Source organism: Seriola dumerili, unplaced genomic scaffold (assembly GCF_002260705.1).
Source record: "Seriola dumerili isolate Sdu_G_001 unplaced genomic scaffold, Sdu_1.0 BDQW01000040.1, whole genome shotgun sequence".
Lineage (NCBI taxonomy): Eukaryota > Metazoa > Chordata > Actinopteri > Carangiformes > Carangidae > Seriola > Seriola dumerili.
The window spans coordinates 4,341,983-4,354,941 of record NW_019174295.1 but is presented as its reverse complement, the minus strand read 5'-3'; the positions used below and the strand labels follow the sequence as shown (position 1 = coordinate 4,354,941).

Genomic DNA, 12,959 nt, shown 5'->3' with positions numbered 1-12,959 from the left:
AGACAGTCAGGGTGCAGTCTGCAGGAAGGGAAGCACTCTTCGGTTGTGACGTGTAATAAATATGTATTTTTGATGTTCTACATGAACGATCACATTTCATACAGACCCCAGGTTTCAAGCTATATTTTGTAAGTTTTTATTTAAATGAATGGAAAAATACATTTGTAAGCAATTTTGATTGAAATTAAATAAACTACAATGATGTCACTGAACAGAGAGTGTTAATTAAAGTGTGTTAATTAAGACATTAATGACCTGTTTAACATTGTTCACATAAATTCTCTAATGGTGATATAATGTTGGGTATTCTGCCATCTACTGGCACAGCTGTGGTAATGCTGCACTGCAACATATCCCGCAATATGTTGGAAATATATTCAACTTAATTCAAACAAAGACTTTTTGTTTAACATTCACACGTTCACTCACTCGGCATGAGACATCCTTCACAGAAAGAGCAAGGAATCACATTTCTGGTTTAGTTGATCTGGACGTCTGATTGGATGTAGGAAAGGCACAGGGTACACTCATCAATAACTAACAACAATGTCTTTGAAATAGCCACCCAAACACACAGATTGCAGTTTGACAAAAAGTAAACAAAAAGGTTATTGCACACTATAGCCTTTACCCTGGTTAGTCCTGAATACCAGATGAAGTATTAATGCCTCAGGATCCTTCAATGTGTCATTTTCATGCAACATCTCGTCAGTGGGGGTGTAGGTGTGAAAATAGGCAGAAACTTCTCAAACAGTCTTTTCTACTGTTGTCACCTGAATGCCTTTGAGTAGAGTCTGTATGAAAATGTGCAGCCTCGTCCCAAACTATACAAATCATTACATCAAGACTACACAGCAGCGTTCTTAGAGAGCAAGTGTGACGCAGCCAGGAGGAGGTCATTACAGTAAACTTTTCACCCCACCTTTAAGTGCGTTCATTCATATCAGGTATAGAAGCTCTTGCCTTTAGACACTGTCAAACAACATGTATAACCGAGTTTGTTTGAAGCATGCTGAGGCTTTAAACCCATCACTGTCGTCGCATGAAACCTCATAATTCCAGTTTTAGTCACTATGCTCCTTCCACTTAAGTTGATCTTATAAAGTCCTTTATACCCATTTTGTAAACTCATATACTGTATTTAGTTCACGCTAAAAATCGAGGCTTCTAAATAAAAAGGTAAAATACATTTTTATATGTGCAGCAGTCCATTCTGAACGCAGCTTCTAACTCCCCATTTAGTTGATAGTTAAACTCTATACCTGCTAGTTTTTCTTGTGCTAACTTCCTGCTGAGTAGAATACCTGGAAAACACTCTTCTTGTCAGCAGGCGTGTGACTCGGCCAGTTGGCTAAATGAAGGGGAAGAGACGTTTCTTGAGGATGTAGAGGACGGTGGCGAGGAAAAGGGCCACAGCCAGGAAGATGAGCAGCTTGTCCGTCAGCTCCCGCCGGTTGTACTTCAGGATCAGTTTCCTCCCCAGGTGGATGGTTCCTGTCATGTTTTTAAACTCCTCGTTGGTTTCCTGCACCGTCCGAGAGGAAGTGGCTGAGGTGAGGAAGAGGAGGAGAGGTGTTAATGGTTGAAGAGGGAAGAAAATTGGAGATTGAGACAGGATTTTATGTGAAAAGGATTTTCACTGGGAAAATGAAATTTTTACCCACACAAGTATACAAACATATGGACAAGGTAGTTTTGTGTTTGTTTTTTTACCCAGTGTGCCGATGGCGTCCTCGCTCTGCTTCACCTGTTCAGACATCATTCTGCTGATGGACATCAGACTCTCTGTGATGTCACTGCTGGTTTCCACTAGGCTCTCTTTAGTCGCCTTCCTGAGACAAATACACAGACAAAGCCAAGTGATGGAGGGGTTGATGTTTTACTTTACAATCCAGCAGACTAGCAGTAACATGTTGGCTGTCGCTGTTGCAGAGGCATGACAGTGAGGCTTTGGTTGTAAGCCACCCCAAAAGCTAACTGACTCAATGACATTATACTTCCTGTTTACACCCAAATTGTGGCAACTGTAGTTCCAAAACTTCAATATACACAACAGTATGATGGTTGTATCAATATTTCACCTCCACAATATATTGTCAGCAGAATTGCACTTACCTCTGTCTGGTGGTCTGGTTCTCTCCTCCACACAGCAGCATCTCTTTCTCCATGTTGTCTATGGCCAGTTTACAAGCCAGGTTAGCTTTTCTCCAAGCCGTCTGGTTACTGGAACCCACAGGAACAATAACACAGAAACCAACTTTGAGAACTTTCTTTAGCTCGTCTGATGTTGTGTACATGCTGTATAACAATACCATGCCAAAAAATTTTTTTCTCTACTACTTGTATTTATCTGCCTTTCAAATCTTGTTAACTCTAGATGTGGATATTCTGCAGATTTTCTATTTCACTATAACTAGAAAATGAAGGAACATTGATGTGAATATTTGCTTTCACGATTAACGAGGAATTATATATTTGTATAGAATTTCCACAAATTTGCCACAAGAAGAATCCGGTTACAAAGTGAATTTTTTTTTTTAAATATGTAGGTGTCAAATGTCATGCTCATTACACAACAGTGACTTAATCAGTAAAATCAACAGTTTTGGTCTTACTGACAACTGCAAGCTCACAGTAGCATCATAACCAATACATAACTTCAAAAGGGTCGACACCAAGAATGTGACATATTGCCAAAAGCAACAAAACAAAATTAAAGAGAAAAAAAAAAAAAAACAAAGCCCCCCCATTTACAATATTGACATGCAATAAGGTTAAAACAATAGTTTGTTTTAATGCGTTGACTAAGAGCGAGACACCAGTCGGTTCACTCACTTCATCACTGGACTGATCCCTGGCATTTTAGTGGGATTAATGATGTTGATGATTTCAATGGGGAAATTAAAGATGGTGGCTGTGTGTGAGTTAAAACACCTTAGCATTTGCCTTCGCTGGCTCGCAGTCTCTGCCTGAATGGCCTGTCTGTCCGTCTCTCTGTCCTGCTCTCTGGCCATCTGCTCCAGATCCTGACGACAACACCAAAACATCAAATAAAACTGTTTGGATTTTAAGCAAGAAATCTGTCAAGTGCAACACGGATGCATGTGTGGCTGAGGCCGACCTGTATCCTGAGTCTGAGTTTGTTGAACTTCTCTTTGACCTGAGAGTTGAACTCCCTGAGAGCAGACTGAGGTCCAGGGCAATCCCTGATGTCCTGCAGGTAATACATACACTTAAGTGTTGCATATTAATGAGTACATAAGCTTGATCAAGACACATTGTATACAGTAGGTAAATCACAAACAAATGCCTGTCTGACCAAAACTAACTAAATCCGATTTTGAATTTCTTTGAAAAATACAATCCGAGTTAAACCATACTGTGGGAGTACACGTCGAACTTAAGCCTGTTAAATCATTACATAAATAAAATATCAAATTAAAATTAAATACATGTTATAAGTCATATGCATACTGTCTGGTGTTTCATGTTCACATGCAGAGGTACTGAGTTGGACTACAACTGACGATTATTCAATTAGCAATTTCTGAATTGTACTTGTGTACATGTGATTTTATTAAGATGTAAAATATAATAGTCTCTTGTATTGTTTGGTCTGTAAAATTTCAAAATGGTGAGAAATTAGTTAAGTTATATTTGAGAGCTAGAATAGCGTTTCTGCTTCTACTGTAATATAGGTATATTTGTTGTGCGTCGTTATGCTTTATCATTGACGCACAACAAAAACGCCCCGAACAGACAGACGTTAAAATGTTTTCCTCCCGTTGGTGACAGCTCACTTTTCACATCTGCAAATGCTTCAACAGTGATATCGAGTTTATAAAAGCGTTGGCAGTGATTGAAGGAAACAGTTGTTATCGTTACAATAATGAAAACAATTTCAACTTTCCCCACTGATCACATTTACCGAGTAGGTTCGGTTAACGTTAGCTTAACGGACACCTCTCCAGAATAAAATTGATAACATGAGAAGAAAAAATTGACAAAGAACACCTTTTCGGCTCTTACCTGAATTAGAGCCTTGATTTCTAGGTCATATTTTATAATTTCTTGTCCACAAATTCGGACATGGACATCCATAGAAGACGCCATATTTGTTTTTGTACGGCACGTTGGACGTCCAAAAGACAAGGCGCTCTGCTGAAGGCGAAGCAACAATGTTAGTTACGGTGGCCTGGATCCTGTAAAGCAGTGTTTCTCAAATCAAGGACCACTTAACCATTAAAATGAAACTTACGAACCACCCAGCCCCCCTCCAAATATAAGTAGAGCCTACAACTTCAGTTTCAAAATAAAAAGAAAAAAGGGCCAACGACGCCACCTGTGGAATCACACCTCAGGATATATTATTAAACCTTAGACCCTATTCAGACCTGATAATGTGCGTCTTCAATGATCCGATCGTAAGTGGTCAGCTCTAACTTCGTCAGTTCACACCTGGCTTTACAATGCGTCTCCACATGCGTCTCGATTGACCACGGGTCCATCTGTCGATTGGCTAAAAACAATACCTTTTTATTTGCATGTAAAGCGGGGAAGTGAGATCCGATCACAAGTGGTCAATCGAGACGCATGTGGAGACGCATTTTAAAGTCAGGTGTGAACTGACGTACAGAGCTGACCACTTGTGATTGGAGCACACTGAGGACGCATGTTAATATCAGGTCTGAGCAGGGCCTTAGCTGTTAAATTGATAGGACACAGGCCCGTATATCGATAAGACAAACAAAATGTTTTATTTTAATCTATTAAAACCAAAAATATATAATGTAGTAGGGACTGGAAAATTATATTACGGCAAATTTAAAGATTCATTTGAGATGAAACTATTTTATTAAATGTATGGATTTGCTTTTATAAAAAAATAAAAATTAAAAAAAAAGGGAGGTGGTGTTGTACAATATCTTAAGTTTCTAGAAATTTACTCAAGTTTATTATTAAAAATAAAAGTCAGTCCAACACAAACAAAGCAAAATAAGGAGGCCGGTCCGGAAGAGGCAGACTGCTGAGTACCCAGGGGTGCTACTACTTACTCACCTCAGGTACAGCACAGCAAACCCTGAGCAAACCTGACCCAAAAACACCTGTGTCCCACTACTCTTACTCGCACGCATCAAATGTGGGGATTTCACCATGGGTGCCTATAGCCTCCTGCAGCACTCGACTACACTGCCAAACAATCAAGTAAATAAACAACTAAAGAACAACCAACAACAAAACAAGCCAGTTGACTAAACAAATGACACCAGCAAAGCAAAATAAGCCACAAAGCCAAACACAGTATGTAGAAGTAAGGCAAAACAACAGCAGGGGAACCTAAAAAAGAGAAATAGAATTAGTTGGCTCATCATACTGTATAAAACTGCAATTTAAAGTGGTAGAATGACTGGATGTTGGGTGTAAAATTATGTTTCTTTTACCACTTACCTGCAGGCCAATGCTACCAGCCACAATTGAAAGGAACCAGCACGCGACTGCTCAGCAGCTAGCAGGTGCACTTAATAACCTGGCCCTGATGAGGGGGTTGGCGGGGGGGGAGGAGTCATCCCAGGGCTGTGTTCACAGGCAGTCGTTCGCGGTACGTTGCGTCCGTTTCCTCCTCATCCGCAGTCCAGAAAAAAACGAATTTAATGTAGTCAGTGTTGTATTTTCGTTTCATTTTAGCACCGAACTTTGCACGTTCACGCCAAGTTTCACAACTTTGAGGGATCTCCTTTCACGGCGAATCATTGTCCTCCTCGGCGGTGTTCACTGCTGCTCCACCTGCATCACGACCGTAAAGTTTTACTCACGCTTCCTTTTAAAATATCAGGCTAGTTATTTTTGACATAAATCGTAAAACATTAACTGTAAACTGACGTGGGTACGTGACATTGCCGCAAAACGGTCGGTTACATTGCTTGAAAAAGGCCGCTCTGAAGCTCTGTTAATGTACGATAGAAGATGAATTAAAAAGAGAGTAAAACAATTTCATTTTAACACATCTTTCCCCGTTCTCGGAATATACTGTTTTATAGTTAGAAAACAAACAAAATAAGTTAAATCACCTCAAGCTTCAGTGGGAAAAATAACTGTCAGATGTGTTGTGTCAGTTGGCGAGTATAGCCGACTTCATAGTGCTTCATCTAAACAAGAGCAAACTGTCTTCATGATTTTACGCTTTTTACCAACAGAAAAATGGGAACTAAACTAATGTCCACTAACGGATATTTGATGTGATGTTGTTTCTTGTGGAACTAAATGTTTCCTTCAGTTGCTGGTTAATTTTTTCTTGGTAAATTTCACAATAAGAACTTTTCCAATCCCTGGTTTAAATTATTTATTGGTGAACTTTAAACACTATGGGACCTTAACTGAAGACCACACACATTTGAGCTACACTGTTTGACTGGGTGACATGTTCTTTCATTATGGTAAATTCTGTAGTTTATGTATTTATTTAAGTCAGTCCCACGTAAGTCATCCTGGTGCTGTAAATGCTCAATACTAGAGTACCAGTTTATACTGTATTAAATCATATTTCCATCTGTTTGACAAACCGTTGCTAAAATTACAGTGCCTAATTGTTTTAGGAAATTATAAAGAAACCATTTTAATAACTAGATAGATAGATAGATAGATAGATAGATAGATAATTAATCCCGTAAGGATTAATAATAAAACTATCTATTGCTATAAATCAGTTGAGTCTTCATTTCAGTAATGAAACCCGCCTGCACACAGTTAAACATACAAGAACATACAAGAGTTGGAATGGGGTGCTAATGGTTTTATTATTTTGATATTAAAATCAATAAACATAATCAGACTATTGTGGTTACAAGCAAAGCTGTGGTACCAACTCCTGGCTGATACAACAGAGAAAGAATTATTTCAAAAGAAAAAAAAAATAAGAAAGAAAGAAAAAGAAAGAGAGAGAGAGGCACAAAAACACAACAGAGATTCAGGGCAGGTGTCTGCAGGATGTGGAGCAGCCAGAGACAAAAACTGTCAGAAGCTCTGAAACAGAATGAGCTGTTACAGTACAAACCAAAACAAAAAACATTTTGAACATTTTCATGCCTGTGCATAAAACCACCCAATGTGCCTCCAAGAAAAAAAAAATACCATGTAAAAGAAAAAGTTAGTTAAAACAAAAGTATAAACCCAGCACGACATTTATTACACAACATAAATATAACAACTGTCAAGATATTGTATTTGAACAGGCATATATGTGAACTACAAATATAGACGTCATTGCTAAAGAGAGGATCAAGTTAGTTTCAGCAGGATACACTTTCTGCAGGTTTTGCTTCTTTATGAAATTATAATCACCAAGAGATCTATTATAGAGCACTTAGCAATGAAGTACAGCCTTCCTACTGAGACTGGTGAGAGGAACACACACAGGACTAACTACAGAAAGATCCCATGCTGTTGATCTAGTCAAATAAGTTACCATACAAGACCAGAAGCATCATAACAATGGCATGTAGCTGTGGAGCTCAGAATGACCGATACCTCACACATCCTCTACATGTTTGGACTTGTATGGATTTCCTATAAAATCTTCTTACTGTCTGTCGTTATTATCAAAAGTGAAAAAAAAGAAAAGAAACAGAACAGATGTTTCAGGATAAACATTAGATTTTTGATAAATGTCTCTCGCCCTATGCATTTTGGCAAGTCTGGAAGGAGATGTAAATCATTGCGGTGTTGGATGAGTTGGACGTGTGTAAATATAGAAAGAGGGGTTTTGTTTTTATTATCAAGGGTGGGTTGTTGTCATTTGCTTTAATCAGATCAGTCTGCAGAAGAGGAAATGAAACCCCTCCCCATAATTCATTGCAGAGGAGGGTAAGGGGTCTCTGCCCACCAGCCTTTAGAGACCCTAATCTCAGGAGCTCCCTGACGAGACAACTGCAAACCAAAGCCCTTCTGAAAAAACAACAACAACAAAAAAAGCACCCAGAAAGGGGCTTAAACATCATCTGGCGCAGTGGTGAAGTTTTCCCAGAAAACTCGATCAAATGATTGTGATCGAATTTTCAAATTTCCCCACCAAAGATAGAGAGAGCAGGCGAGCCGACTCCTTACCAGAGCTCCAAGGCTGTGGAGCATCCGAACCTCAGCCCAGAGGAGTCAAGACAAAAGAAGAGTTGTGTCAAGGGGAGGTTCTGTTTGCTGACTCAGCGAGCCTGGTTTAGGGTTCTACTGCCCCTTCTTACCGCGTCAAACCTCCAATGACAGAACACTTCATGGGGTTCACAGACAACAATTACTCAGTCGCAACGAAACTCTTTCAAATTATTCCAATGGCTTAAAATTAAGTTTTGTTCATAGACACATCTGGTGTTGCTTGCCATGTGTTGCTTTTAGCCTATTCATCTTAGATTCAGTCTGCATCAAGAAAACTTGTTTCCAGTGTTTATGCTAAGCTAAGATAACTTGCTGTTGGCAAGTGGCTTCATATTTACTGTACAGACATGATAAAAGCAATCAATCTTCTCATGCAACTCTTGGCAAAAAAAAGTGCACAATATATTGTCCGAAAGGTCAAATGGTCACTTTAGCATGTGGAGCAACTTCCCCCGACCTGAAAGTTTTTAATGCCCATATTAAAAGCTCCAAGTCGTTAATTTTAGTGGCATTTTCTTATGATTTTACACATTTTAATTGAAATGTATCTAAATTATTGTAGCTATTGATTTATTCAATGATTTATAAATCAATTTTTGAACTGATTTAGGGCTGCGATTAACTATTTTTTTCATTATCAATTAATTGGCCAATTATTTTCTTAATTAATTAGTTATTTGTTTTATCTACAAAAAATGCCTGTTATAATTTCACAGAGCCTAAGTTGACGTCTTCAGTTGACTTGTTTTATCTGACCAACCACTCAATGCCTCGTCAAAGTGTCTATTCATTGTTTTACAATCCAATCTATTTATTTTAATGTCTACTTAAATATTAATTAATGATTGTCTTTCACCATTTGCATGTGCGACGGCAATTTGCAATGTGCAGTAGCAGGATTGCACAGATGTACTCTAAGTAAATCTAACAACATTTTTATGTGAAAATACGAGAAAATACCTGTTGTAGTTATTATGTAGATATTGTCAAAGTCAATGACATCACATTATGTTTCACTGTGACTGTAACTGGTGTCTGTGAATCTCATGTGAAGTCTCTGACTCGTGGCAAAGCCTGCTTCAGTGGAAAAGCTATAAAGTCTACTTTAAACAAATTGTCTCCTTACATGTTAATTTACAGGACTCAACAAATAAATATCAAACAAATGGCATGAACACTGGGATCAGGGAAAAAAGGCAATAAAATATAATTTAGGAAAAAAAATTCAAACGTGCAACATTTGACAGAGTCAGAGCATAAATATCAAACCATAATATTAATAAAAAAGGTTTAACAATACAAGCAGGACAGCGGCCGTATAAAGATACAACATTCATGATCTTTCTGGATCCTGACAACAAGAAGACTAGTCTACATTTATCAGCAAAGCAGCAGCAGAGTTATACCTCGCTATGTCAGCATACAGCAGTGCAGCAGTCAGAAACACAAGACTGACCAGAGTCATCAACAGAAGGAATAATATGGCTAATACAGCTTTTTAACACAGCCATGTTAGCACCCAGCCACTGACAGATTAGCACCACAGTTTACCTCCATGCTCAGTTTGTCGCTTCATTCGCAACCTGCGACTCAGTGCCAACACTGACTTCAAGGAGGGTCTGGCACTTCTTAATAGCAAAGTTAAGAAACGGAAAGTTCTGTTGTGTGTGTGTGTGTTTTGTTTGTTTTGTTTTTTTTTTTCCTTTCTCAAAAAGGTCACGAGAGGCAGCAACACAGTGCTCCGTGTCGAAACCGAAGAAGAAGAAGAAGAAGAAGAAGAAGAAGAAGAAGAAGAATGCATTGTAATTGACTAGGTAAAAAGCAGGCCCGAGTCTCCCTCTGCCTCAGACACAGTGGAAGTCTGCTCTTCTCTACATGGACACACCAGCGGTGATAGCAGCAGCAGCCAATACAGAAAACACAATAACGTGGCGTAGTGGGCAGAGAAAGAGTTCAAAACAGACCCAGGTTTCCCAAAACATCAGTTTAGTTTACAAGTTGTCATTTATGCTCTTCTTCAGTATTACTTCAAAAGGGAACTCCCATGCAGAGTTAATTTTTCTATCCAAAGGCAAACACCTTTATCTGCGGTTAAAGGCTGATTATTATACGAACTGTATTGATCTGGGGATAAAGTGAGGTTTTCATTTCATTGTTGTACTTCAAGTTTAGGTTTTGGGAAACCCAGCCCATTGTTTCTGTAGGGAAACCCCCTCCAGACTGAAAGAAGGTGCAGATTTGTGTTCTCATATATTTGATTAAGGCACCTGGTTCAGCAGGCATCATATTCAAAATATTTTTTTTCATTGTATATGTAAAAACCAAGTGCAAGGTGAGTAATGCTGTTGGTCTTTTTTTGAAAAAAAGTGTGTGAAGAAAATCAGGGGTGTGTGTGGTGGTAATAATATACTGTTATTGTGTCATCGACACCCTAAACCAAAATCTAAAGTCTCTTTGTGCTCATTCAATAGCAGCGAGTATGAAATCATTCGACTTGAGAGTACAGTGAGCCAAAAAGTCGTGCAACAACCTTGTGACGATGAATACACTTTCTGACGATTGGCCAAATTATTTCCCAATCTGCAAAGAACTCCAGACGTCACTTGATTCTCTCAGTTCTATGCAGGGAATCGGCATGCAGAAACATCAATTCCAAATGCATGTGAGTACATTTCTGTATGTATCTAATTTACACAGAGAAAAATGTGGAGGGTAGTAAGCGTACAGCCTCTGGAGATGAGGTGTTTTTACAAGCAACAAGGGTTTGAACAGGAAAACAATTGAAATGCCTCGAAAGACACTCAAAGCCAGACTCAGAGCTCTGACATCACAGCCAGCAGGAGGTCAGCTTGTTTCTAGCTTCTGTTTTGTTTTGGGGTTTTTTTTTTTAATAAATCCAATTTATCAAAAATATTTGGTAAAACGTATTTTACAGATGCAAAATTTCATAACAAGTACTGTAAGTATTTTGGTAGCGGTTGTCGGGAAATTAGGAACATTTTTGAAAGAACTGCTCCATTACAGCCTCAACACACTGTAAACACAACACTGACATATTATCACCTCATTAAACTTGTTACGCTGAACATCTTAGCAAACATCTTTCATTTGGAGTCGTGTTTCTGGCCACATGATGAATGCAAGTCAAATATTCACTCTCTTTTAGCTCTTTTTTTTTGGTCTCCACCAACTCCTGAGGGAAATATCTGGCTCTTTAGCTGCTACACTCACACTATGCTCACCAGCTAGATGCTAACTGTGTTTGCTAAACAGACAACGCAGATGAGAGCAGAGAGAGAAGCAAAACTGTGAAGTTGCTGCCAATAAACCAAAACAATGGGCTGAAAGGTGCTAAAACGCTCTGTAGAGCAGATTACCATTTTATTTTATTTTTTTAAATAGAAATACCAACTGGTTGATAAATTTGAATTATGTTTGCATGTGGACAAATTTAGTATGTTTGGCATGTTCAGCTGACCTGCTTTGCACTGCCTAACGAATTAATTAACTGGAACTATATCAATTTAACACCCTCCCTATTTTCCCTTGTACCAAATGGTGCAGTTCTCTCATAGAAACCTCTTAGAAATTATTCAAAAATTAGACTGTAAAACAAAGGGTTACCGAATATTTCCTCTGGAGATCGTTGAATATGCAAATTGAATATATACCACCATGTTGCATTTTCATCAAATTATTCTATCATGGCAACAACAGCAGTATCCTAATGCACCAGAATATGTGTATTATTTTGCAGTTATGGTGAATATTTTGTACCTCTCAAACGGAATAAATATCCGCCATAATTTTTGTGTAGTGGTGTCAAATCCAGGAGTCTGGCTTTTACAAAAGAAATAACAGTACGCTTAACGATAACGATCAAACAAGTCATTAATACACAAATCACCCATCTGTTGTTGTTTAGAGCAAGAATCAGAGTGAATCTTCTTCTGATTGGTCCAACAGGGAAATCATGCTATTAATTGACAGTCAGATCAGTGAAAAATGATTGAGGGGGGGGAGGGGGGTCTCTGTCTGATAAGTTATTGGACAATAATCAGATGAACAATGTTGTCTGAGAGTGGATCTAAATACAGATGCCAGTTTTCATTCTTGGATTAGTTCTCGGATATAGAAAAGTAATCAGCACCACGTGACAAAACCCCAGTTGGACTACGGCTGGAAATCAGAGTCAAATCCTTCGTGAAAGGAAAATGTTTGTGTTTGTTTGAATACGGATCTGGAGAAAGCAGAGAACCTGTGTGAATTCTTGTGACAAGTCTGTTGGCCTTTTTTTTTCAGTTTGTGTAGAGATCATTGCACCATATTGATTGACATTGATAATTCATAACACACACACACGCACGCACAATATTTTGTACAGAGTAAAGAATGGCGACAATAATTGGAATACATAAATATATTTTCTTTTGATTTTATATGTCATCACATATGTCAGATAGAAGAACGATATTACCCTGATTTGCTGAAGAAGAGCTTTATGGATCCACTTAGCTTTTATTGGACAAGAGTAGCACAAAGTTACACACTCTATTAGCTTAATAGTTGACTGAATAGGATTTATCAGAATCATCAGAAATAAAAAGAATAAAGGAATAGGTTTACTGGCGTGGATTTTCACTCATTTCCTTGACTGTTAAAATGCCACAGAGTCTCCTGGTTTGAATGTAAAGTTGCACAGCTTGCGCCTATCATGTTAAATGTAAAAACCTGTGAGGACTCTCTCTTGAACCAGCCTTGTGATCGACAACAAAACACACGTTCTTCTCTTGTCAGCCGGCCGTCAACCAGCGGCC

At 38.5% G+C, this 12,959-nt stretch overlaps 1 protein-coding gene across 2 annotated transcripts; it reads right to left on the bottom strand.

Annotated features, from left to right (window-relative positions):
• Positions 1-151: 151 nt before the first annotated feature.
• LOC111217073 (vesicle transport protein SEC20-like) lies at positions 152-5,530 on the bottom strand. Of its 2 annotated transcripts, none has more exons than XM_022738770.1 (7): positions 5,449-5,530; positions 4,030-4,158; positions 3,122-3,214; positions 2,935-3,026; positions 2,116-2,223; positions 1,714-1,832; positions 152-1,548 (listed from the first exon to the last, which is right to left on the bottom strand). In XM_022738770.1, exons 2-7 carry the CDS (start codon positions 4,111-4,113, stop codon positions 1,352-1,354), a joined length of 693 nt encoding a protein of 230 aa, XP_022594491.1. In that variant the 5' UTR covers positions 4,114-4,158; positions 5,449-5,530; the 3' UTR covers positions 152-1,351. The 2 variants fall into 2 exon arrangements, with proteins under 2 accessions (XP_022594491.1, XP_022594490.1); XM_022738769.1 differs by having other exon boundaries at positions 4,030-4,161; positions 5,449-5,515.
• Between the last annotated feature and the right edge of the window lie 7,429 nt (positions 5,531-12,959).